The sequence below is a fragment of the Oncorhynchus gorbuscha genome, linkage group LG25, assembly GCF_021184085.1.
Source record: "Oncorhynchus gorbuscha isolate QuinsamMale2020 ecotype Even-year linkage group LG25, OgorEven_v1.0, whole genome shotgun sequence".
Taxonomy (NCBI): domain Eukaryota; kingdom Metazoa; phylum Chordata; class Actinopteri; order Salmoniformes; family Salmonidae; genus Oncorhynchus; species Oncorhynchus gorbuscha.
This window is the reverse complement of record NC_060197.1, coordinates 14,672,584-14,699,173: the sequence shown is the minus strand read 5'-3', so window position 1 is coordinate 14,699,173 and position 26,590 is coordinate 14,672,584. Positions and strand designations below refer to the sequence as shown.

Below are 26,590 nucleotides of genomic sequence, written 5' to 3'. Positions count from 1 at the left end.
CTGGGGAATTGAAAGACAGGTTAAGCAAGCACTCACGCACACTGCGTCGCCGCGCGCTTGTCCTAGTAACCTCCTTTTCGTTCCTGTTTCCACTCGTCTGGCTGTTCTTCAGTGGGCTCACTCTGCCAAGTTAGCTGGTCATCCCGGTGTTCGAGGCACTCTTGCGTCTATTCGCCAGCGCTTTTGGTGGCCGACTCAGGAGCGTGACACGCGCCGTTTCGTGGCTGCTTGTTCGGACTGCGCGCAGACTAAGTCGGGTAACTCTCCTCCTGCCGGTCGTCTCAGACCGCTCCCCATTCCTTCTCGACCATGGTCTCACATCGCCTTAGACTTCATTACCGGTCTGCCTTTGTCTGCGGGGAGGACTGTGAGAGCCGCCAATAAACGCAGGATTAAGAGTCCAAGGTATTGTTGCGGCCAGAGAGTGTGGCTTTCCACTCGCAACCTTCCTCTTACGACAGCTTCTCGTAAGTTGACTCCGCGGTTCATTGGTCCGTTCCGTGTCTCCCAGGTCGTCAATCATGTCGCTGTGCGACTGCTTCTTCCGCGACATCTTCGTCGCGTCCATCCTGTCTTCCATGTCTCCTGTGTTAAGCCCTTTCTTCGCACCCCCGTTCGTCTTCCCTCCCCCCCTCCCGTCCTTGTCGAGAGCGCACCTATTTACAAGGTACATAAGATCATGGACATGCGTTCTCGGGGACGGGGTCTCCAATACTTAGTGGATTGGGAGGGTTACGGTCCTGAGGAGAGGAGTTGGGTTCCGTCTCGGGACGTGCTGGACCGTTCACTCATCGATGATTTCCTCCGTTGCCGCCAGGATTCCTCCTCGAGTGCGCCAGGAGGCGCTCGGTGAGTGGGGGGTACTGTCATGTTTGTCATTTATTATCATGTCTTGTCCCTGTGCTCCCCATTCTATTCGTTTCCCTCTGCTGGTCTTATTTGGTTCTTTCCCTCCTTCTATCCCTCTCTCTCCCCCTCCCTCTCTCACTCTCTCGCTCTCTCTTCTCTCTATCGTTCCGTTCCTGCTCCCAGCTGTTCCTATTCCCCTAATCATCATTTAGTCTTCCCACACCTGTTCCCGATCCTTTCCCCTGATTAGAGTCCCTATTTATTCCTTTGTGTTCCGTTCCTGTCCCGTCGGTTCCTTGTTTAGTATTCACCATGCTGTGATTGCGTTTCGCCCTGTCCTGTCGTGTTTTTGCTGTGATTGTGTATCGCCCTGTCCTGTCGTGTTTTTTGCCTTCATCAGATGCTGCGTGTGAGCAGGTGTCTCTGTCAACTACGGCCTGCGCCTACCCGAAGCGACCTGCAGTCTGTGGCCGCTTCTCCAGTTATTCCCCTCTACAGACTAGAGGATTTCTGTTATTCCCTGTTTGGACTTAAATAAACTCTGTTTCTGTTAAGTCGCTTTTGGGTCCTCTTTCACCTGCATGACACATACATACAGTTGAAGTCGGAAGTTCTACTTTGTGCATGACACAAGTCATTTTTCCAGCAATTGTTTACAGACAGATTATTTCACTTACAATTCACGGTATCACAATTCCAGTGGGTCAGAAGTTTACATACACTAAGTTGACTGTGCCTTTAAACAGCTTGGGAAATTCTAGAAAATGGTGTCATGGCTTTCGATGCTTGACAGGCTAATTGACATCATTTGAGTCAATTGGAGGTGTACCTGTGGATGTATTTCAAGGCCTACCTTCAAACTCAGTGCCTCTTTGCTTGACATCATGGGGAAATCAAAAGAAATCAGACAAGAACTCCACAAAATCAGACAAAAAAAATTGTCGACCTCCACAAGTCTGGTTCATCCTTGGGAGCAATTTCCAAACATCTGAAGGTACCACGTTTATCTATACAAACAATAGTATGCAAGTATAAACACCATGGGATCATGCAGCCATCATACCGCTCAGGAAGGAGACGCGTTCTGTCTCCTAGAGATGAACGTACTTTGGTGCGAAAAGTGCAAATCAATCCCAGAACAACAGCAAAGGACCTTGTGAAGATGCTGGAGGAAACAGGTACGAAAGTATCTATATCCACAGTAAAACTAGTCCTATATTTCCATAACCTGAAAGGCCGCTCGGCAAGGAAGAAGCCACTGCAAGCAGAAGAACACCATCCCAACTGTGAAGCACAGGGGTGGCAGCATCATGTTGTGGGGGTGCTTTGCTGCAGAAGGGACTGGTGCACTTCACAAAATACATGGCATCATGAGGCAGGAAACTTATGTGGATATATTGAAGCAACATCTCAAGACATCAGTCAGGACGTTAAAGCTTTGTTGCAAATGGGCCTTCCAAATGGACAATGACCCCAAGCATATGTCCAAAGTTGTGGCAAAAGGGCAACAAAGTCAAGGTATTGGAGTGGCCATCACAAAGCCCTGACCTCAATCCTATAGAAAATTTGTGGGCAGAACTGAAAAGCGTGTGTGAGCAAGGAAGCCTACAAACCTGTCTCGGTTACACCAGCTCTGGCAGGAGGAATGGGCCAAGATTCACCCAACTTATTGTGGGAAGCTTGTGGAAGGCTACCCGAAACGTTTGACCCAAGTTAAACAATTTAAAGGCAATACTACCAAATACTAATGGAGTGCATGTAAACTTCTGACCCACTGGGAATGTGATGAAAGAAATAAAAGCTGAAATGAATCATTCTCTCTACTATTATTCTGACATTTCACATTCTTAAAATAATGTAGTGATCCTAACTGACCTAAGACAGGGAATTTTTACTAGGATTAAATGTAAGGAATTGTGAAAACCCGAGTTTAAATGTATTTGGCTAAGGTGTATGTAAACTTTCAACTTCGACTGTACATACACAGCTCCATTGGCCTCAACCCTCAACAGGATATATTCACCAGCAGCCAGCTAACAACCCATAAAAGATTATAGGAAAGGTCCAGGGTAGTTTTTAATAAAATATAATAATAATAATATAATGAAGAGGCTCTTCCTCTTGGTATATGAGTGGGGGAGACATAGGGTTGTTATGGTGTTAAGAATAAAACTTCAGGAGGACCAGACTTGAATGCAACACTTTAACAAGCATCAGCTGCTGCTACTCATTGCTAATCAGACTCCTCTCTGTTCCGCAGTGCATGTCGTGTGGTGTTACTAGCCTTTTGAAGTCTTGCATTGCTCCTTCTCTACCTTCTATCTAGTATCTTTTAGGTTCTTCCAAGGACCTCATAGGAGTGATTGCCATCACCACAGCAGCCTAACTATCAAGAACTGGAGATGATGTTTTGAGACTCAAAGCCAAACCCTTACAGAGTCCCCTCCCTGGATCCTTCATCTGCAGCCATTGGCTTCATCCGGTCCATTCTCATTCACCTCCTGAATCCTCATTCTAACATCCGTTCCACTTCCTCAATAAGTATTTTTAACCAATTTTAATGCCTGGCACTTAAACTTGTGAATGTGTGTGGTTTAAGTGGTGAGCAGGATGCTATACTGAGAGAACTCCTTCAGGGCCCTGGACTCAGCTGAGTTCTGTTTAGCTGGGCTGGCCAACCCGGATCAGTGTCATCTGTCACAGCCCAGTAACCACAGATTCACAGATGGACGCATGCATGCACAAATACATACACCGCGTACCACATGCAAGCATGCATGTATGTACGCAAACCCGCACACATTCAGACAAGCATGCATGTATGTACGCAGACCCGCACACATTCAGACAAGCATGCATGCAAACAGGATCAAATGAGTCATCTACTGCTGGAATGAAGGACTCTGGGTTCTGATCCCATGCTGTCCTCCTGACCCTATTTGTAGTGCACAGTACATTCAGATCAGCAGCATCAGAAGAACACTAGAGGACACAAATGCAATCACACACCACAACACCAACCTTTTGTGGAGATCTGGATGTTGGGAGAGGGGACTGCGACCTCATAGTCTTGGCTGAAGAGCCTGTTGACAGTCAACCGGAGAGAAACAGAGAAAGAAAGAAAAGAGGGCACGTTTAACTCCTGCCACCATTTTGAACCAGTCGACTTGATGACACTGGAGTGAGCCCTCCAGAGCTGAGGACTTCAGTAGGTTTGGGAATCAAATAATCGCACAGTCGCGGGTCCTTAGCAAGCACTAAGCTGTTTATACATCCAACAGCTGCTCTTTGGAGGGCAAAACACTCAATTCAACGCAACAACAGGGGGAAAAGTCAGCTCTAGTGAATCACAAAATAAATATATAACTAAAAACATATAATAACATAAGTTTAAGTTTACTGGAAGTGTCAGGCTCAGGGCTTGAAAAGTGGGAGTTTGGGAGTTATGTGCATCTGTGTGTGTATGTGTGCACTCTGTGTGTATATGTTTGTTTGTATGTGTGCACTGCATGTGTGTGTTTCCGTGTGTGTAGGCTTGCTGTTTGGGGATTTAATGAACCCCTGAAGCACCACAGAGATTAAAGTGGATGGAGATGGTATGAGAAGGCTCATCTATACAATCGTATAGTTGAGTCTAACTGGTTATAGTTATTATATATAGTTTGGATTATAGAGTAGCAGGCGGTATAGCAGAGGGAAAAATATGCCCTCTAGACTGGTTGTCCCCTCAGATAAAAGACATTCATAACATATTCACGGCTTTATGACGTGAGCTTGACCAATTTATTTGTCTATAGCAACTCTTCTGCAATCATCATCAAAGTCAATCATATAGATTGTTTTTTGATTTTCCTCCTGTACCAAAGCTTGTCAGATAGTTAATTATTGTTCATAAGTTAAAAAAAATAAAGTTTTGTATTTTTTATTTAACCTTTATTTAACTAGGCAAGTCAATTTACAATAAGTCAAAGGAATAAATAGCTTTGGTACTGGACAATTTGTGTACTCAACAGTGCTAGATGGTTGCCTTTGGCAGGATAATAACACGTTGGCTAGAGCAGAAACAGACAGGCACCCAGGCTAGAATACAGACCATTATTATACAGTATGTGTACATCATGTGAAGGAGAAGTTATTTATAGAAGCAAACCAGGAGGAATAGAAGAGAGCAGCTGAGTTTATAGCAGAGAGTTGACAGTGTAACAACGAGCCTTGTAAGAGAGCAGGTGGAAGCACCAGGTGTCAAAATATGGGGGAAAGGATTAGTGCCATTCCTCATTGGTCGAGTGTTCTGATTGGTTTACCTGAGTATGGTGGCCTAGGAGGTACAGGGGGACAGAGCAACTTTCCCACAGTGTCAGAGCACTGTGTGTTGTTGACCTCTTTTACACTGTCTAGACTCCGGCTACTGAAGGTGGTTCTCACTATGTTGGTGTACAAACATATAGACAGACATGCATCAATCACTGCTCATTGGGTTACAACACGACACAACATATCACAACACATCAGACGATGTAGACTAGATTCTAGATCTGTATTAGAATGTAATCATAGTCAATAACAGAACATTTGATAACAGAGGTAGCGATTCCTGTCGGTTGTTGTAACTGATCATTCATGACAGAGTTACTACATTTCAAGATCTTCTTAGCCTAAATATAAAGCATAGGCAGGTGGAGATGTGACAGACTGCACCTTCAATTTGTGGGGGTGGCAGATAGCCTCGCAGTTAAGAGCGTTGGGCCAGTAACCGGAAGGTCGCTAGTTTTGAATTCCCGAGCCGACAAGGTGAAAAATCTATGAATGTGCCCTTGAGGAAGGCACTTCATCATAATTGCTCCACGATCGCCGTTGAATGGCAGACCTTGGGTGTGACCCCGGCTCTTCGAGGGTGTCTCAGAGAGAGTGTGATATGCAAAAAAAAAAAACTTTCCAATTCATACATACATATGTGTGAAATAGGACAAATACAAATGATGAATTATTATTAATAACAATCAACCACACCTCAATCTTCTTATGTACTGAATATCATGCAACTGACAAGTTTTAGTTGATCTTAAACCCTCGCTGTGCTGTTTAGAATGCAGTGAGAGAAATCACACTGTAAATAACACTTCCCTGTTCTCTCCTGTTAATACGAAGGTGCTCTTCCTGTGTTAAGTTCATTCTTCCACAAACTGGTGTAAAAGAGCAGGTTTGCGCATTTCCACTTAAGCTGAGCGACGACACCTTAAAGTGGCACACCACCGTGCTTGTGGATCGACGTGATTAAAAAAAAAAAACAGGTATATTAAAGTTCCACATGTGTTTTATATTTTCTATAAAATACTAATTTCATGAGTTAATTTTCCCTGAACCTCTAACCTTCAGTGAAGTTTCAAAGAAAGCAATCAAACAGCTGAGCTTTTTTTAATTACACAAGGGCCCTTCCAAACTAGATTTGAAATGCCGCCCCACTGGAATATGTAAAAATATAAAGCGCTTATATAATATACAAAATATACAAAACAGGCATCTGTGGATAAAAAAACTGACACACATATGCATTTATACATATGGATAACCTTCCGAAAAGGCGTATCCCATCAACCCTTGGGGAATAAACGTGTTTTCACGCGTTCTGATATTAATATATAAAAAGCATCAATTTAATGTGTGTTTGTGTGTCCCAAATGGAACCCGATTCCCTATAAAGTGCACTATTTTCGACCAGAGCCCCATGGGCCTTGGTCAAAAGTAGGGAACTATATAAGGAATAGGGTGCCGTTTGGGATTCCTCGCATATCTGTTGTTGACTGTGAATACTGATGGAGCTGAGAAGGAATAGACCTCATGGGGAGAGGCTGTCATTGAAGCAGATGTCTCCTCTCCAGACAAAGTCTGTCACACTCTCACCGGTCAGTCTGTCAACTATACCGGTCAGTCTGTCAACTACACTCATGTCCGGACAGTTGACCACAGCTATGATCTCATTGACTGACTGGGATGAGAAGCGACTGTTTAGCAGGCCGCTAGTGTCTTGGTACGACACATAGCCCAGGATACTTTGGTGATGTAATGATTTTGGGCTTATATACTCATGTACTGGAAAGAGAGATGGAGACAAATGACTGAGATGACATACAAGACAATGAGACATGTTTTACCTTTGTCTGGTGCAGAAAGGTTAGGATCACTTCGGGGTAGTGTGGCGTCACCTATTTGATGAGGGGTCGCCCTCTAGAAAAAGCAAACAAGACAGCACAATACTGAAGCTACAAAATCCATAAAGGAGAGTAAGACATTTTGACTTATGTGGAGTTCAGGTTTTACAGTCTTAACTTACTACTATAAGTGACATTTCATGCTGGCTGAAGAGCTCTTTTGGTTCAGACTGCAGAGATCTTAATTAAAGGTATTATGACTGTACTTGTCTGAGTATTCATTTGTTTGTGTGTGTTCACCTGTGCAGGGTCCAGGGGATTGGGGTAGATGGCACTGACGGGTCTCTCCCTGGAAGAGAGGCAGGAGTTCTCTCTGGAATGCTTGTGTTTGTCCTGGAGCTGGGGAGAACCTGGAAGGAGAGGTGACGAGAGAGGAGAGATTTAGATGTAGATTTGATTGGTGACAGCTAGTCTTCCTGGGGTGCAACACATAACGAAAAATACTTTAAAATGTACATACATTTAAAAACATTAACAAAAGACATTACAGTCTTACAGGCATACATACAGTACCAGTCAAAAGTTTGGACACACCTACTCATTCAATGGTTTTTCTTATTTTTTAAAACTATTTTCTACATTGTAGAATAATACTGAAGAGATCAAAACTATGGAATCATGTAAAAAAGTGTTAAACAAATCAAAATATATTTGAGATTCTTCAAAGTAGCCACCCTTTGCCTTGATGACAGCTTTGCACACTCTTGGCATTCTCTTAACCAGCTTCACCTGGAATGTTTTTCCAACAGTCTTGAAGTAGTTCCCACATGCTGAGCAATTGTTGGCTGCTTTTCCTTCACTCTGCAGTTCAACTCATCATAAACCATCTCAATTGGGTTGAGATCAGGTGATTGTGTATGCCGGGTCATCTGATGCAACACTCCATCACTCTCTTTCTTGGCTAAATAGCCCTTACACAGCCCGGAGGTGTGTTGTGTCATTGTTCTGTTGAAAAACAAATGATAGTCCCTCTAAGCGCAAACCAGATGGGATAGCGTATCGCTGCAGAATGCTGTGGTAGCCATGCTAGTTAAGTGTGCCTTGAATTCTCAATAAATCACAGACAGTGAGGGGGTGCTTTGCTGGTGACACTATCACACCTCCTCTTCCATGCTTCACAGTGGGAACCGCGGAGATCATTAGTTCACCTGCTCTGCGTCTCACAAAGACATGGCGGTTGGAACCAAAAATCTCAAATTTGGACATCTCAAACAGACAAAAGGACAGATTTCCACCTGTCTAATGTCCATTGCTCATGTTTCTTAGCCCAAGCAGGTCTGTTCTTATTATTGGTGTCCTTTAGTAGTGGTTTCTTTGCAGCAATTTGACCATGAAGGCCTGATTCACATAGTTTCCTCTGAACAGTTGACTTTGAGATGCATCTGTTACTTGAACTCAGAGAAGCATTTATTTGGGCTGCAATCTGAGGTTCAGTTAACTCTAATGAACTTATCCTCTGTAGCAGAGGTAACTCTGGGTCTTCCTTTCCTGTGGCGATCCTCATGAGAGCAAGTTTCATCATAGCACTTGATGGTTTTTGCGATTGCACTTGAAGAAACTTTCAAAGTTCTTGACATTTTCCGCATTGACTGAACTTCATGTCTTAAAGTAATGATCGTTTCTCTTTGCTTATTTTAGCTGTTCTTGACATAATATGGACTTGGTATTTTACCAAATAGGGATATCTTCTGTCGCCCTATTGTCACAACACAAATAATTGGCTCAAACGCATTTAAGGAAATAAATTCCGCAAATGAACTTTTAACAAGGCACACCTGTTAATTGAAATGCATTCCAGATGACTACCTCATGAAGCTGGTTGAGAGAATGCCAAGAGTGTGCAAAGCTGTCATCAAGGCAAAGGGTGGCTACTTTGAAGAGTCTCAATTATAAAATATATTTTGATTTGTTTAACACTTTTTTGGTTACGACATATGTGTTATTTCATAGTTTTGACGTATTCACTATTGTTCTACAATGTAGCAAATAGTAAAAAAATCAGCAGCAGCAAGCTAGCTCATTCTCCAACAGAAAGTTGCAGTATTGAGAAATGGATGAATTCACAGTGACCAAAATCAAACTCCTGTTGCAAATATTAGTTTAGTTAATTCACTAATAATAAGGCTAGTGTTGATGTGCCCTTGACATGCATGCAATAAGCAAGTTAGCTAAGCAGATAGCTATGTGACCTGTTAGCAAAGATTACAATAACTAACCCTTTCATCTGTGGTGTTAGCTAGCTAGCTATATTAGCTACTATGCTAGTTAGCTGGCTAGATTAACATGGTGCAAAGATATCAGATAGGAGCTAATGGCAGAGAGGAAGAGTGAGGCTCAACTCGGCGGAATATCTCCCTCCCTCCAGCTGGTGGCATTTTATTAGATGTTTTGCCCACCAAGCAAGGAAGCTTTTGTATGGAGGTCAATGAGTGTGGAATTTGGTCAACAAAAAAATGTATGGCTTATTTGCTACGTAAGGTTTATTTGATCTAATAGATGTTTCGTAATGCTTAAGTTGTTACGAGTGTACTGATATAAGTAGGACACGTGACATCCTGGCAACTTTAAGGCTAGTAGCATAGCATCTCTCGCCATTGAATACACGTGGTTGTCATCAACCCTCATTGAATATTCAAAAGAAGATGACAATAAATTAGATGTATCCACCAATCCAAAGAAAGGATAGGCAGGAATTACTGCCCACCTTGCCGCTTTGTGGACAACGATTGTAAGGGCGGAGTGACATGTATCTTGTCAGTACATACATAATCTTTGCCAATGTAGCTAGCTAACGTTAGCTGGTTATCATTTTGAACATGCACCATTTTCTGCAACGAGCCATCTGACTTGCGGTGTAACGTTAGTTATTTACTGGTGTGCTAATCTGACCAGCGATAATCGTATCCGTAAACTGTCCGTTCATAGTTGGATTAGACGATTGTTATAATAGGAAGTGTTTTAAAGGAAGGAAGTGTTTTAAAATGCCTAATGGACAGACTTGAGTCAGACAGAACATGCATCATCGTTTCATATTTTTCCCCCCACCCTCATTCTCCTCGTTAGATATTATACACATGTATGGCTTGGTAGCAAATGACATCGCCATTAAGCTAGTTCTCATAGTATCAGTAAGCAGCTCTAAGTGATATGAGCGATGGAGAGAGATGCAAGGAGATGTGAAAAGGAGGTGAGTTACAGCCTCGCTCTATCCAATCGTAGCAGTAGGATGAAGTTACAATATACATATGCTTTAACTAGGTTAACGATATCAGATAGGGGAGAGGCGTTGTGTTATTTGTTTTATTGGCGAGAGAGAGCGAGAGAGAGAGCGAGAGAGAGAGACAGAGAGAGGAAGAGGGGGGGGGGGGTGTGAGAATAGGTGTTAAACCAATAATGACACAAAAAACACAAGTGCAAAAGGTGGTCTTGTTAGACAAGCGATACACACAAATAAACGAGCATAGAAGCTGGCAGTCAACAATCATCGACCAACCAACAGCTCCCTGTTCCACATCCTCCACCCTGGCTGTTTCCATCTCACTAACCTCGGCACATAAAAGACCTGTCCTGCGGGGCTGGCTGTCAGATTGCCAGACACTCATTCCGGGGATAATGTGTACACAGACGACGCACGCACACGTGTGCACAGATACACGCAAACACATTACAGGCAGTAACGATTACAGCGTATCACTGGCTGCCCGTAGATCCTTTTCCATTACACATTATCTGGCAATTAGCTTTAGAATGGACATCATATGGGAATCTTACAGGCAGTTCAGTTTGCTGTACTTCTCTAAACACTTTATGGTCCTGGCAGTGGCTTTATAGGGGTCCTTCTGGTTGCACAGGAGCTGCCAAGGGGAGTGTCCAGGCATCCAGAACTGTCTCCATGTATTCTTATGTTTATGATCTGCGTCGGGCAGAAACACGTGAGTGTCTGAGCGAGGGGAGAGAAGAGGCAGGAGGAGCGATTAGATAGTCGCAATCCTCTAGAGAACCTCCTAACCTGGCCGGCTGTGGCGCCACGCTTCTTATAGGGCTTAGAGACATTCTCTACGATTCACAGGCGTAATCAACAATGCACCCTCTCAAGATTGGATTTGTGTCTCCATTTCATCTCTCTTTCTTTCTCCCATGTGTGCATTCATGCATACATTTTTCAATCACACAACACTTAGTTGCTTACCAATCTAACTACATGACAACAAAACGGTAATCATTTGATTTCTCCTCCTTCGTGCTATTTCTGTCTGTCTATTTCCATCTCTTTTGTTGTTTGGTTTATTTGGATGGGGACAAGTGCAAAACACATGGACACATTGAACAAACAATCGTCCGATGGGTGTTTCTATCGAACGCAAATTGTCAACAACCGTCCCTACAATGTCTTTTATGGAACACGAAAGGAACGAAAGTCGTGCATAATCAATTCAAATGACATTGCGTCACATATCAGCACATTATCACGATTACATGCACAAAGCAAATCTCATATTGTGGTGGCAGAATTTCTGGGGGAATGAACCAAACCGGCGTATGGCTTTGTCTGAGAACAGTTTGGAGATCAGTACACTGTGATTAACTATGTCAAAGGACGTGTTCATGTCACGGAAGACTGCTCCGACCACATTTCCCTCATCTAGTGATTTCTTGATGTCCTCCAGTAGGACACCGTTTTCTGTTTCAGTGAAGTATTTTGGTCTGAATACAGATTGTTCCCAGTGCAAGTACTGATACTATTTCAGATATGATATGAGCTGTTTTTTTTGTTTTTTTCTCTCTCTCTCTCTCGCTCTCTCTCTCTTTCTAGAGAGGTTATTTTCTCCCAATGTTTTTCTTTCAAAGTCATATTTGTTTTCCTTTTTTTGCAGAAGAAAATTGCCTGTATGTCGGCAAAGTCCTCGCAGTGGAAAAGGAAATGCAGCTCTGTCTCGACCTCTCTTTGAGGGCAGAGTGTGCACAGCCTGTCCTCTCCGGGTAGCCAGATCCGCCTGTGACGGCCGGTCTCTATGGCCAGGCTGTGCTCCTTGAGTCTGTAAATAGTCTGTGTTTTTCTCCGACACGGTGGTCCGATAGTTTGCCACCAAGCACTGTGTGGAAGGCCAAAAAGCATTCAAGTGTGTTTTGGGTTATTGTGGTGTCTTTCCAATAGGTGATATATTTTTTATTTTTGTTCCTCATTGGGTTCACCTCCCCCCACCAATTTCTCACACTCTCTCTCCCTCTCTTACACCTTCTCGTTGCTCGTCTTACCTCTGGCGCTGGACGGAGCAGAGCTGGTCACGTTGGGAGAGGCAGAATGATTGGAGCTGAGGCTTGAGGTAGATGGACTGGGCTGCAGGGACAAACAACTACATCAACAATATCACTGGCAAGTTAAGAATTATAGACCGCCAGGATCGTGTGGGGGATTGGAATTCTCCAAATCAGTACCTTTCTCACGTCAGCCTTTTGCAAACACACACAAAAAAAAGGAATTCACTCTGGTAAAAAGGGGAGGTTGCGGGTAAATTCGTTTGGAATTGTACCTGCATGTTGAAGACTTCATCAGAGCTCTCCGACTGCCCTGTGATGTTGCTCACTTCATTGGAGGCCTGAGATGACAGCGATGACGATGAGTAGCGGTTGACAGCCGGGTAAGTGAGGGGACTGATCACAAACATAACACACACATTGAGAAAGAGAAAGAGAAATAGAGAGAGAAAGAGAGAGAGAGCGAGAGAAAGAGAGAAAAAAATAGAGAAAGAGAATGAGAAAATAAGATCCGTTACTTTCAGAATGTGGTTGTGCATTCATCTGACATAATACCATATCATTCTAATAAAAAGGCACAATATTTGGGTTTCAGAAGAAAATCACAGCCAAATAATCTCTCCTTAAATCACAAGTAAACTGTTAGTGAGTTTTAAATTAGCAAGCGGTCGATTTTAAGAGGACATATTGAGTTTGTGTGTGTGTGTGTGTGTGTGCGTGTGCTTGCACGTGTATGTGTGTGTGGGTGTGTATATTTCACTCTGGGCTGTGTATGTCTATGTGTATGCCTCATTACGCTCGTGAAGAGGTAGGATGGAGGTAGGATGTTACAGGTAGAGACTGGCAGGGTCACTGAGCACACACACAGAGAGCTCACTGCAGGTGCCAGTCTGCCCACCTACGCCCATATGGTGCCAAACCAGGAAGTGAGATATGGGGGGGGGGGTAGAGGATGCACAGACAGAAAGGGAAAAGAGAAGTTAAGATGGAGAGGAAAGAAAATAGTATGAGGAAGGGTGTGAAGAGAGAGAGGAAGATGGGAGAAAAAAGATAAAGCGAGACGAGGACAGTGTTTCTCACCTGCGTCTGGCCACCACGCGAGCGCCATCTGGGCTGATGATGTTGGGGGCCGAGTTCCTGCATGAACTACGCGGGCTGCCGTTGGTGAAGTGCACGGGGCTGGCGCGCACATATGCTGGAAACTCCTGGGGTGGGGATTAGAGAGAAGGGCAAACGGAGAGAGAGAGAGAGAGAGAGAGAGAGAGAGAGAGAGGGAGAACCTGTGATTGGCCTATTGTTTAGGCTAGCATGAGTTATGGCTGCGCTAACACAGGCTTGATGAAGGTCCATTTGAGGATTAGAGATTCCTGCTCCTGTTGAGTGGCCTTCACTAACCTGGATCCCCAGACTAGACTTCATCACATGAAACTGGTCCACCAGCTTCTTGTGTAGAGGTCTCATGTCCTGAGGAACGAACTTCTCGTGGACGGCCAGGCCATACTCCAGGATGTGAGCCTGGATGGGGAGTCGGAGACGGTGCATTTTTGTTTGCTAACGTTAATCTCTTCCAGATGAAATATCATCACAAAAGCTAAGCAGTTCTCCTAGTAAAGTGGGGCTAGCGTTTTCCAACGTCGGGTATCTGACCTGTTCGAACATGAGTTCCCTTAGTCGTCCGATCTTCTCCCCATCCTCCGGGTGATTCACGATGTAGTCCTTCACAAAGAACGCCTGCATGAACACAATTCATTGCATGCTTTCAGTTTACTTCATTGTGTCACCATGCATGTATGTCTGTCTATCTATCTGTCTGTCTGTCTCTCTCTCTCTCTATATATATATATATATATATATGTCTTTTTGTGGGCAAAAGACAAAAATGAAGAAATAATATTCATAATGTAAACATGCTTTGCATAATTATGAGTGTGTCTGTTGCATATTCCCTGATGTTGATATTTGCAACCCTTGAGATGAGTGCAGATTAGAGTCAAGGCTTTTTAATCTGCATCACAATAAAAACACATCAGAAAATGAACAACAACAACAACTCTCTTTTAAAATATTCCGTGGAAAGAGAGCAAAAGGGGGAAGAGTCTCCACAAAGGAGAACGCAGGGTTTGGTCTCAGGCTATCTCCAAAAAGACAGAGAGAGATATGGGGGATGGGGGCGGGGGGGGACTCAAAAGGGGAGAGGAGCTCACTGCTTACGTCAAAGCCCCCCCCCCCTAAAACAGGCATGGTCCTATCTGTGTCTACCATCTGAGTGTGAGAGGCAACCTCTTACCGTGACGCGAGCTAAACAATAACACACACAATTACCACCATGTGAACATTGCAACAGCGCTAGCTAGACTACAGTAGCAGGCTCATCTCCCGATCGTTATCCCCGACACAAAACACAGCTTTACGACCCCTGCTGTGACGCTGTGAACGCCGCGGTCACTTTGACCAAAACAACTGCTGTGAAAGATAGTCCAAAGCCACAGAAAAAGGGACTTATTCCGTCTTAGTGAATCATAGCGCGGCTGTATGAATAAAACTGTCTGAAATCCATAGCCGAGGGTGGAAAAACAACCAATATTTGCATCAAATTGGACTTTTCTCTGGTGCTGGTTGGACTTGAGATAGGAGGAGAAACTCCAAGTGTCAAGTGACATTGTGAATCATTATAAAACCTCAATTAAAGATGAAATGCTGGCAATAAATAGATATTAAATCAGGCTGGATTCTCCTTCGGGGCTGGAACTATAACCATGAGCAATAAATCGAAATATGAATACTGATATCGGCTTCATTTATGGCTGAACAAATTGGCATAAAAGTCAATTGCGTTATCCTAATAAAGAAACTGATTTATGGTGTATTTATGGTGTATTGTGTAATATCATGGAGAATTAGGCATACAAAATGTGTATGTATGACGTTCTCCATTGCCTTTATGGATAGTATAGATCATCATTATATCCCTCAAATGGTACACACTTGAAATTAGTAATATGTTTATAAAATGTACGCATTGAATATCATGGTATGTAGGTACATGAAACCTACTGGATCTAAACAGTCACATCATGTAGTCTACAGATTCAGCAGCATTGTATATCATCACATCCTTCATACAATGAGCCTATTGGATCAAAGCTCTGGCAGATAATGTACTTCAAGCAGCAACAGGTGGACATTGCGCAAACACAACCGTAGCTAGCTTAGCTATTCTCTCCCAGGTCAAACTCATTTCCTGTTACATCCTCATATTTGGCTTCATCACATCATCGCCACCACCAGTTTAATAGAGGTGAGAGGTAGTGGCGGTCATGACGAGAGCAGACCCCTGCTAACTTGGCACCCTTAAGCCTCGCCGCAAACTCGACGCGTGGCGTTGCTACGCAACCGAGAGCCACTGTACAGTACACACAGATGCCGGAGGTCTCCTTGAAAAGGAGTGATTATAGCTCCGACGCTATGGCACTCCGTTATGGATTTGGAAAGAAAAGAAAGGGTTCATTTAACACTTAATTTACAGAGTACAGAGATTCAGGACTTTTATCTACTGTATGTATTTTTAAGTATATATTTCAAAGTAATGTGTGATTTTATATGCCCTTGAATGTGTCTGAAGGAACTCCTTCTTATTCTATGTCTGTCTGCCTGTCGCAGTCTGCCTGTCGCAGTCTCCCTCTCTGCCTGTCACTGTCCCTCTCTGCCTGTCGCTGTGTGTCGCTGTCCCTCTCTGCCTGTCGCTCTGTGTCGCTGTCCCTCTCTGCCTGACGCTGCCTGTCGCTCTGTGTCGCCTGTCCCTCTCTGCCTGTCGCTCTGTCGCCGTCCCTCGCTGCCTGTCGCTCTGTGTCGCCGTCCCTCGCTGCCTGTCGCTCTGTGTCGCTGTCCCTCGCTGCCTGTCGCTCTGTGTCGCCGTCCCTCGCTGCCTGTCGCTCTGTGTCGCTGTCCCTCGCTGCCTGTCGCTCTGTGTCGCTGCCTGTCGCTCTGTGTCGCTGTCCCTCGCTGCCTGTCGCTGCATGTCGTTCTGTGTCGCTGTCCCTCGCTGCCTGTCGCTGCATGTCGTTCTGTGTCGCTGTCCCTCGCTGCCTGTCGCTGCATGTCGTTCTGTGTCGCTGTCCCTCGCTGCCTGTCGCTGCATGTCGTCTGTGTCGCTGTCCCTCGCTGCCTGTCGCTGCATGTCGTTCTGTGTCGCTGTCCCTCGCTGCCTGTCGCTGCATGTCGTTCTGTGTCGCTGTCTGTGCCTGACGCTGTCCCTCGCTGCCTGTCGCTGCATGTCTGTCCCTCGCTGCCTGTCGCTGCATGTCGCTCTGTGTCGCTGTCCTCGCTGCGCTCTGTCGCTGTCCCTCGCTGCCTGTCGCTGTCTGTCCTGCATGTCGCTGTCCTGTCCTGTCTCGCTGCCTGTCGCTGCATGTCGCTGTGTCGCTGTCCTCGCTGCCTGTCGCTGCATGTCGCTCTGTCGCTGTCCCTCGCTGCCTGTCGCTCTGTCGTCTGCTGTCCCTCGCTGCCTGTCGCTGTCCCTCGCTGTGTCGCTGTCCCATGTCGCTCTGTGTCGCTGTCCTGTCCTGTCGCTGCATGTCGTCTGTGTCTGTCCCTCGCTGCCTGTCGCTGTCGCTCTGTGTCGCTGTCCCTCGCTGCCTGTCGCTGCATGTCGCTCTGTGTCGCTGTCCTTCGCTGCCTGTCGCTCTGTGTCTGTGTCGCTGTCCCTCGCTGCCTGTCGCTGCATGTCGCTCTGTGTCGCTGTCCCTCGCTGCCTGTCGCTGCATGTCGTTCTGTGTCGCTGTCCCTCGCTGCCTGTCGCTCTGTGTCGCTGTCCCTCGCTGCCTGTCGTTCTGTGTCGCTGTCCCTCTCTGCCTGTCACTCTGTGTCGCTGTCCCTCTCTGCCTGTCGCTGCCTGTCGTTCTGTGTCGCTGTCCCTCGCTGCCTGTCGTTCTGTGTCGCTGTCCCTCGCTGCCTGTCGCTCTGTGTCGCTGTCCCTCGCTGCCTGTCGCTCTGTGTCGCTGTGTGTCCGTCTGTAGGTTTGTCTGTTTCCGTCTGCCTCTCCGTCTGTATCTGCCTGTCTGTTGCTATCTGTCTGTCGATGTATGTAAGTCTGTTGCTATCTGTCTATCGCTATATGTCTGTCGAATGACTGCATGTCGGTTGCTGTCTGTATCTGCCTCTCCGTCTGTATCTGCCTGTCTATTGCTATCTGTATGCCGCTGTCTGTCTGTCGCTATCTGTCTGTCGCTGTATGCAAGTCTGTTGCTATCTGTCTATCGCTGTATGTCTGTCTGTCGATGACTGCATGTCGGTTGCTGTCTGTATCTGTCTGTCTGTCTGTCTGTTGCTGTCTGTCTGTCTGAATGTTGCTGTCTGTCTGTCTGAATGTTGCTGTATGTCTGTCTGAATGTTGCTGTATGTCTGTCTCTGTCTGTCTGTCTCTGTCTGTCTCATGCTGTCTCTGTCTCCATCTGTCCGTCTGCCATCTGTCCCTGTCCGTGTCTGTATTACTGAATGCGCACTTTTTATACAAACACATGAGACAGACTGTACTGACATTCTAGATCTAGCATGCCCAGACAATGTCTCCACACAATATTGAGTGACCGATGTAAGCCAGTCACATCATCACTGCCCTCTGACCTCTTGGTAGCGTGCGAGCCCCCCGTTGACGGCGGCGTCGATGACCCCGTTGAGGCACATGGTGAGGGGGTTGATGTTCTGCATCTGTCTGCTCTGGCACTGGGCAATCAGCGTCCGTAACTGCAGGTTCTTGTTCTCAATCACCTCGATGGCATTCTCCAACGGGCTCACTTCCACCTTGAGGAGGAAAACACAGGGTGATAAGATATTAGTATATATACACAGACATATGCATACCTCTATGTAGAGATACAACAAACACACGCACACACGCACACACACACACACACACACACACACACACACACACACACACACACACACACACACACACACACACACACACACACACACACACACACACACACACACACACACACACACACACAATCAGAATATGTATAAGTAGAGACGAGACACACAAAATAAGGCAGGCCACATAAACACAAAGTAAGTAAGTATAAGTATTTTTCTCACACACACTCTCTCAACTCACACACACAAAAACAAAATAGTGATCCAGGTGCATATGACATTTTTGGATGATACTGTTTTCCAATATTTTCCTTGCCAAAAAAGATGATACCGATAACCAATATTTAAAATTTTAGCAGCCTTTTAAGCATTCTAGGACAGTTAAATATTTAACACATACACACACGGACGCAGCGGTCTAAGGTACTGCATCTCAGTGCAAGAGGCGTCGCTACAGTCCCTGGTTCGAATCCAGGTTGTATCACATCCGGCCGTGATTGGGAGTCCCATAGGGCGGCGCACAATTGGCCCAGCGTCATACGGGTTTGGCCGGGGTAGGCCGTCAATGTAAATAAGAATTTGTTCTTTAACTGACTTGCCTATTTAAATAAAGGTTACACACACACCACACTGACCAAAAAGTTATTTAGTTGGCATTTACGCATGTCCCCATTACCAGTAAAACATAATCAAAACCTATTTCTTTCACTTACTTGCTGTGCTGTTTCGTTGTTCGTTTGTTCAGTCGTTTCATTCTCAACCAGGACTTCTATGGAACGCCGTTTGGGTCTTTGCGTGTCAAAGAATATAATATTTAACACTATTTGACATGTCAAATAAGTTTATTGACCAATCAGGACATAATAATTTAACGAGCTCATAAATGTTTTACGTAGTTATTACACATTGACTACTCTATCACTCGTATTTCATGTCACAACGATTCATCGATACGTATGCTATGATGCTGGTAAAGTTGTCTCACGCACCTACAGTGCTGGTCATAAAAAAAGCTAGCTAGCTCATGGATGCAAACAATGTTCTTCCTCAAAAACATAGCAAAACGACAATCTGTTTCACTAGCTCTAGTTAGCTAACTAACTATATAGCTATGTGTCATCATCTAAAATAACCCTAATTAATAAGACAGTTATTATTTGATTAATAGTGGTCGGACCTATCTATGTGAAGCTAGCCACAATAGTGTACTTTGCGGTTATTTTCAAGGCAAAACGCAATTTCCACTATTGTGCCTAATCCTGTGGCTAGCTTCACAACACATAACCCGGTCCGGTGGAGCCTCACCAGACAGATGACGCTAGCTGGCTGCTTATAACGTTAGCTTTGGGCAACAGTGTTAAGTAGCTGGCTAGCTATTTATTTACATGAACTGAAGTTCAATTTCAATAGGCAAACAACAAGTGGCAACCTAGTTAATACTTACTCACAAGGACTCCTAAATCATTGCTAAGAATAATGAAAATGACTGCAGTTTTTACTGCTCATTGTTGTCAGGCTGGTTGTATTGGTGCAAGCTAGGTAATGTAAACTCGTACATCGCCGTGGTCCGTACAATTGCCCTTATTTTAGCGCCCCAAAAACGTAATACTTCCAGATCAACTGCAATGTTAATACCATTGTAAAGCACAATTTCTCCCCTTTCCAACAGAATCAATTACATGACCTAAAAGCTGCCTGTTTCTGCATAATATCAAGCAGGCAATGAGCCCCGTTGGCGGGTGGGGAAGCGAAACTAATGCGTGATAGTGAGAAGGAGAGATGTTGTGTGGGAAAATTGCTTTTTTTCACTCGATCTGTCCAACGTATCACCTTATCGCCTCTAAAAATGTAACTGAAATGTGTCGTTACATACCTATTTGAAGGTTTGTGTCGAATTTTAATCTGGTTTTTAGGGCGGTGCTAAAGTGATCTTAGAAGTAAACAGCGGTTTTGAGAATGATGATTGCATGCAATGATGACGCAAAAAATTACTAGGTATCCGCCCCTTACCCCCTTGTTTTTAAAGGATGATAGAAGTGCTACACCTGGTGGAGAGAGATTGTAAGACAGAAATAGTTGCTTTATGCGTGCTGTACGTTTACATGACACGTCAAGATGTAACGGAGGGTCAGTTCTTTCCCACTTTTCTCCAATACTATAGAGCCATTACCATGTCGATCAACACTTGAATAGAAACCTAGTTCACACCCCTGATTTTGACATCAACACAGTCTCGTTTCAATGTTGCGGTTGCGCACATTTGTACGGAATGGGGTGAGTTTACGTTACCAAGCTAATGCTAGCTACCCCAGAAGTTGCGGTCGAACAAATGATGCTTTATTAGCTTGCTCTTGCGGTATTGTTAACACATCGTTCATGGCCGGTGTTTGCTGACTTTTTCGTACAGCTTTGACAGAGCTATTGTATATTTTTTGACGCGCAAAGATCCAAACGGCATTCCATAGTATGTATGTCGTGAAGCTAATAGCAGTAACACTATTACCGTGTAACTCCGGTAGGGCAACATCGTAAAAATAGTGCTCGACCAGTCAGCAAAAGCCAACATCGCCCACGACAGAAAACCGTTGATTGTCAAGGGCAATGAATTCCATTATCTTGGCTTTACAGGATTTTGCGTTTGCGTTGTCTCGCTGAAATGTAGTTACTCTTTCAAATGACTGCTTGACTTGTCGATCCACACAGCAGACATTGTGGGCGAGGTTAGGAATGCTGTGCTGCACATGTAGCTCAACATTTTACGTGGCGTCATTACGTCATGTACCTTCGTTACATAGGTATGCGCGTCAGCTTTGACATCGGTTTTGCACATCGGCCGATGTTGGCATTGTTTGCTAATATTGTCCGATTCCGATATGTTCACTGATATATCGTGCATCCCTAAAACAAACACCATCTCTCTAAGACACAACCTTCCCGTATGCAGGTTGATCCGTCGGAAGTTACAGAGTAACATTATAATTATGAATCTTATGAATAACTTTCACCCTTCTCTTAAAGGGACATTTCACAATCATTGGAAACACTTATCTTCCCATAATTTGTTTTTTACGACAAAACATAGAAATGCACAATTTTCACAGATGTAGATGTTGGGGTGGTGCTGGAGATGAAATTTCCCTTTAATATAGGTCTACACTCAGGGAGCTCGGTTGGGCTCTCTGCAAAGTTAGAACATAGCTGGGTCAGCATTGAGCAGTGTGTTGTGAATGGGGTTATATGAGGAGGTTATTGGAGGAGTGTAAGAGACTCACCAGTTCTCTCTTCTCCACCTCGAACCATCTGGAGATTCCTGGCAGGCTCTGGACCAGGGTTAGTGTAGTCCTCTCCACCCACAAGCTCTGAAAACACACACACACACACACACACACACACACACACACACACACACACACACACACACACACACACACACACACACACACACACACACACACACACACACACACACACACACACACACACACACACACACACACACACACACACACACACACACACACACACACACACACACACGGACATGCAGGCAGGCAGGCACACACACACTTCATGTTAATGCTGGCACTCTGCAAACACATTCACCCACACATCCGAGTAGCACAGAACATTGCTTTTCTCTCCTGTCAATATATGATGTGTAGGCACTGGTTCATATAAATGTCCAAGTAGTACACATACTCATGGATACAGAGTTCTCATAGCAGCAGTCTACACCGATCTGCAAATGATGCAATGTCACTGAATTAAATGAATTAAAACACGAGATTCGTATATATATTCCAGTAATACCTTTCCTTTCATCCACAAGGAGTTTAGAAACCAAATTATATTTTCTGTCCCATCATTTTCCGAGGTCACATCAACACAGAACTGATTCCTGCTACTTAATATGTCCATATTAAATGTCAAATCCACTTGGCCTGAACAGTTTATTTCAAGTACTAACTAGACCCCAAAAAAAGACAGCTGGGAAACCTAACCCTCGGGACGATATGGATATGATGATGATATCCAATTCATAAACCTGACAAAATTAAGATAACGAATGGAGATTGAGTGAGCGTGGGTGGGTGGAGTCTGGAGAGACGATATTTAGACTGAGCTCCATGTCTCAGCCTCTCCAAGCCCCAGAGTCTAATTAGTAGGACTATGAATTAAACAACACCTGAACACACCTGTAATACAGAGAGGAAGACCATGAGCCACCCACACAACCACTCAATAAACAAGAGAATGGAGAGAGGGAGGACGAGAGATTGGGAGAGAGGGAGAGGGAGGGAAAGTGAGTAAAGAGAGGGATGTGGGGTAAACATTGAAGGAGAACACTAACAAGTCCAGAAAGGAGAGATAAGATGACGAGGCGAGCGAGACAGAAAGGCAAGAGAGAGAGAGAAACAGAAAGGCACAGAGGAGAGGTTTTTTTTGCATGCACATCCACTGCGTGTTTCCCACCTTGAACTCGTTCTCTTTGTCCTTGGTGCCCTTGTGAAACGGCCTGTCGTATCTGAACCTCCAGATGTGGTTGACCTTATAGAAGCTCTTGATGTTGTCAGGCACTCCGTCTCTCTGCAGCACGTCCTGGCTCTCTGGGATTGGGCTCACCGCGTAGATCTGTAGGTCTGGGCCGGCACGTCAAGGATATGACTGATCCACAAAGGTGCGTACAATAGGTCGGGCAAACACACATACACACACGAACGCAAGCACATGCACACACACTTTCCTCACCCCCCCTCTTTCCTTGGTTCCACAGGTCTATCCATCCAATTCCTGTGTTAAGACATCCTTTCCTGCTAATCATATCCTGTAGCCATATATCTGAACGTCCACCCCACACTATATCATAACACATACCCATTGGCAGCAGGACTGGCCTGTATCAGCGTTGTGGAGGGAGAGCTCATCAGCCCATAGATATCAATAGGGACGGGCATGGGTCCAGGGAGCCTCAATGATTAACGACACATGAGGATAACAAAGCTGTATGCTAATGCTGTTTGAGGGGCCTTGTCTGCTCTAATTGCACTCGGAGAAAAGTCAAAAACACAGAATAGACGACACACTCACACCCATATAGAGGGAGTGCATGTATACACATCCACACACACACACCCATATAGAGGGAGTGCATGTATACACATCCACACACACACACCCATATAGAGGGAGTGCATGTATACACATCCACACACACACACCCATATAGAGGGAGTGCATGTATACACATCCACACACACACACCCATATAGAGGGAGTGCATGTATACACATCCACACACACACACCCATATAGAGGGAGTGCATGTATACACATCCACACACACACACCCATATAGAGGGAGTGCATGTATACACATCCACACACACACACCCATATAGAGGAGTGCATGTATACACATCCACACACTCACACCCATATAGAGGGAGTGCATGTATACACATCCACACACACACACCCATATAGAGGGAGTGCATGTATACACATCCACACACACACACACCCATATAGAGGGAGTGCATGTATACACATCCACACACTCACACCCATATAGAGGGAGTGCATGTATACACATCCACACACACACACCCATATAGAGGGAGTGCATGTATACACATCCACACACACACACCCATATAGAGGGAGTGCATGTATACACATCCACACACTCACACCCATATAGAGGGAGTGCATGTATACACATCCACACACACACACCCATATAGAGGGAGTGCATGTATACACATCCACACACACACACCCATATAGAGGAGTGCATGTATACACATCCACACACACACACCCATATAGAGGGAGTGCATGTATACACATCCACACACACACACCCATATAGAGGGAGTGCATGTATACACATCCACACACACACACCCATATAGAGGAGTGCATGTATACACATCCACACACACACACCCATATAGAGGGAGTGCATGTATACACATCCACACACACACCCATATAGAGGGAGTGCATGTATACACATCCACACACTCACACCCATATAGAGGGAGTGCATGTATACACATCCACACACACACACCCATATAGAGGAGTGCATGTATACACATCCACACACACACACCCATATAGAGGGAGTGCATGTATACACATCCACACACTCACACCCATATAGAGGAGTGCATGTATACACATCCACACACACACACACATATAGAGGGAGTGCATGTATACACATCCACACACACACACCCATATAGAGGGAGTGCATGTATACACATCCACACACTCACACCCATATAGAGGGAGTGCATGTATACACATCCACACACACACACCCATATAGAGGGAGTGCATGTATACACATCCACACACACACACCCATATAGAGGGAGTGCATGTATACACATCCACACACACACACCCATATAGAGGGAGTGCATGTATACACATCCACACACACACACCCATATAGAGGGAGTGCATGTATACACATCCACACACTCACACCCATATAGAGGGAGTGCATGTATACACATCCACACACACACACCCATATAGAGGGAGTGCATGTATACACATCCACACACACACACCCATATAGAGGGAGTGCATGTATACACATCCACACACACACACCCATATAGAGGGAGTGCATGTATACACATCCACACACACACACCCATATAGAGGGAGTGCATGTATACACATCCACACACACTCAGAGAGAGAGAGCGGGAGCGGCTCCTTCCAAACAGCTGTCCCATCAATCACGTGTGGAAAAGGAGGAGGAGGAGGATCATTAAGATGGCTGCCGCGTCCTACAGACACCTTGTGCATCTTCATCAAGGGATCGATCCCGATCCGCACTAAGTCCTCACGTGTGTGTTTACAGCATGGCTCGAGATCTGGCTCGGGACCAAGATGGGAAGGAGTCATACCTTTGGTTTACTCCTCTATAAATCAACATGCTGTAATGCGGTAGAAACCTGTGTGCGGTGTAAGAAAACTAGGGTCCTAAGAGTTTCCTGGTTAGGTTAGGAAACACTCCTAATATGGCTCCTATTGATATCCTTATTCAAAAGGAATAATCAGTCCGGTATAATATGCCATTTAGATTATTGAGGCTTACTAGACATGTGGGATGCAGCGTACCACTGTGTGTGTGTGTGTGTGTGTGTGTGTGTGTGTGTGTGTGTGTGTGTGTGTGTGTGTGTGTGTGTGTGTGTGTGTGTGTGTGTGTGTGTGTGTGTGTGTGTGTGTGTGTGTGTGTGTGTGTGTGTGTGTGTGTGTGTGTGTGTGTGTGTGTTTTTGCTTTTACTGTCCTTGCGGGGACCAGAAGTCCTCACAACAACATTTTAACAAGTGTGGGACATTTTGAGAGTCCCCACACGGAAAAAGGCTATTTTAGGCAAGGGGTTAAGTTTAGTCGTTGAGGTTCAGGTCAGGTTAACCCATTAGACTCGTACCCGTATTCGGGTTGAAAATGGCAGATTTGGTCAAGTGCCTAAATTGAAACACAGTGGCTGTACAGTAATATGCTATACATGACATCAGAGCTCTGTGTGGCTTTTGACTTGACAGACGTTCTGAGCATGAGCACCACGCGCGACAGGAAGTTGTCCCCATCCCTCCTGCTAATTGGGACACTTTTGCAAATGTTTTGGTTGTCCGAGTGAGAGAAATGCTGTAAATTTAAGAGGATTCGATGTATTTATAAAGACGAGACGAGACGTTGAGGATTATAATAAATACAGCTTTAAATGTCATACAAGCCAAAACACCATAGTCCATATCGTAAAACTCTTTAAATATACAGTGTCAACGTTTATGATCACTATGTTTGATGTGCAGTTCCAAGATGACATGGCGTTGTACCCTGGGTTGTCCTGAGAAAATCTGCTGCGGACTTTGCGTCTGAATGCACTCATGAGTACGTTCTATATGCACCGAAATGGCTATCCGCTTCTCTGAATTGCCTTGTAAAAGCGAATCATGTTGGCAATAGAACAAGCTTTCAAATGATGCCCGGGGATAGATGGCGGGGATGCGGGGCTGTGTTCCAATCAAAACAACTACAAGCCGGCTTGTTCTGGTTCGTCGACGGCACAGCTAGGAGAGCTCAAAGAAGCACCTCGTGGTTGAAGACTCTTCTTTGAGTCATAAGTGAGCATGGAAATGACTTAGGAACTGTGCAAACTGGAGAGGTGCGTGTGATCACTTGGAGACAACTAGTTTGATCTCTCACTCAAAACGTTGTCATTGTCTTGTCTTACCTACCCCGCGTTTTCCAAGAATATTCTCATCGTGTTACTGAATGTATCCAGAGTGTTTTCAGACTTCGTAACAAATGAGAAAGGAAAGTACAGTAAATGTCAAATGCAGGTGAACTGTTGTGTCCTCAC

The 26,590-nt window shown here is 44.9% G+C and overlaps 1 protein-coding gene across 1 annotated transcript in view; it reads right to left on the bottom strand.

Annotated features, from left to right (window-relative positions):
• LOC124013791 (dedicator of cytokinesis protein 4-like) overlaps positions 1–26,590 on the bottom strand; it is a 150,657-nt gene that overhangs the window by 11,116 nt on the left and 112,951 nt on the right. Inside the window, 12 exon segments of the mRNA XM_046328315.1 lie at positions 3,871–3,932; positions 5,154–5,273; positions 7,002–7,074; positions 7,299–7,408; positions 12,315–12,396; positions 12,590–12,710; positions 13,395–13,519; positions 13,710–13,829; positions 13,962–14,045; positions 17,937–18,113; positions 21,464–21,550; positions 22,665–22,831. Coding sequence (XP_046184271.1) covers positions 3,871–3,932; positions 5,154–5,273; positions 7,002–7,074; positions 7,299–7,408; positions 12,315–12,396; positions 12,590–12,710; positions 13,395–13,519; positions 13,710–13,829; positions 13,962–14,045; positions 17,937–18,113; positions 21,464–21,550; positions 22,665–22,831 — 1,328 coding nt within the window.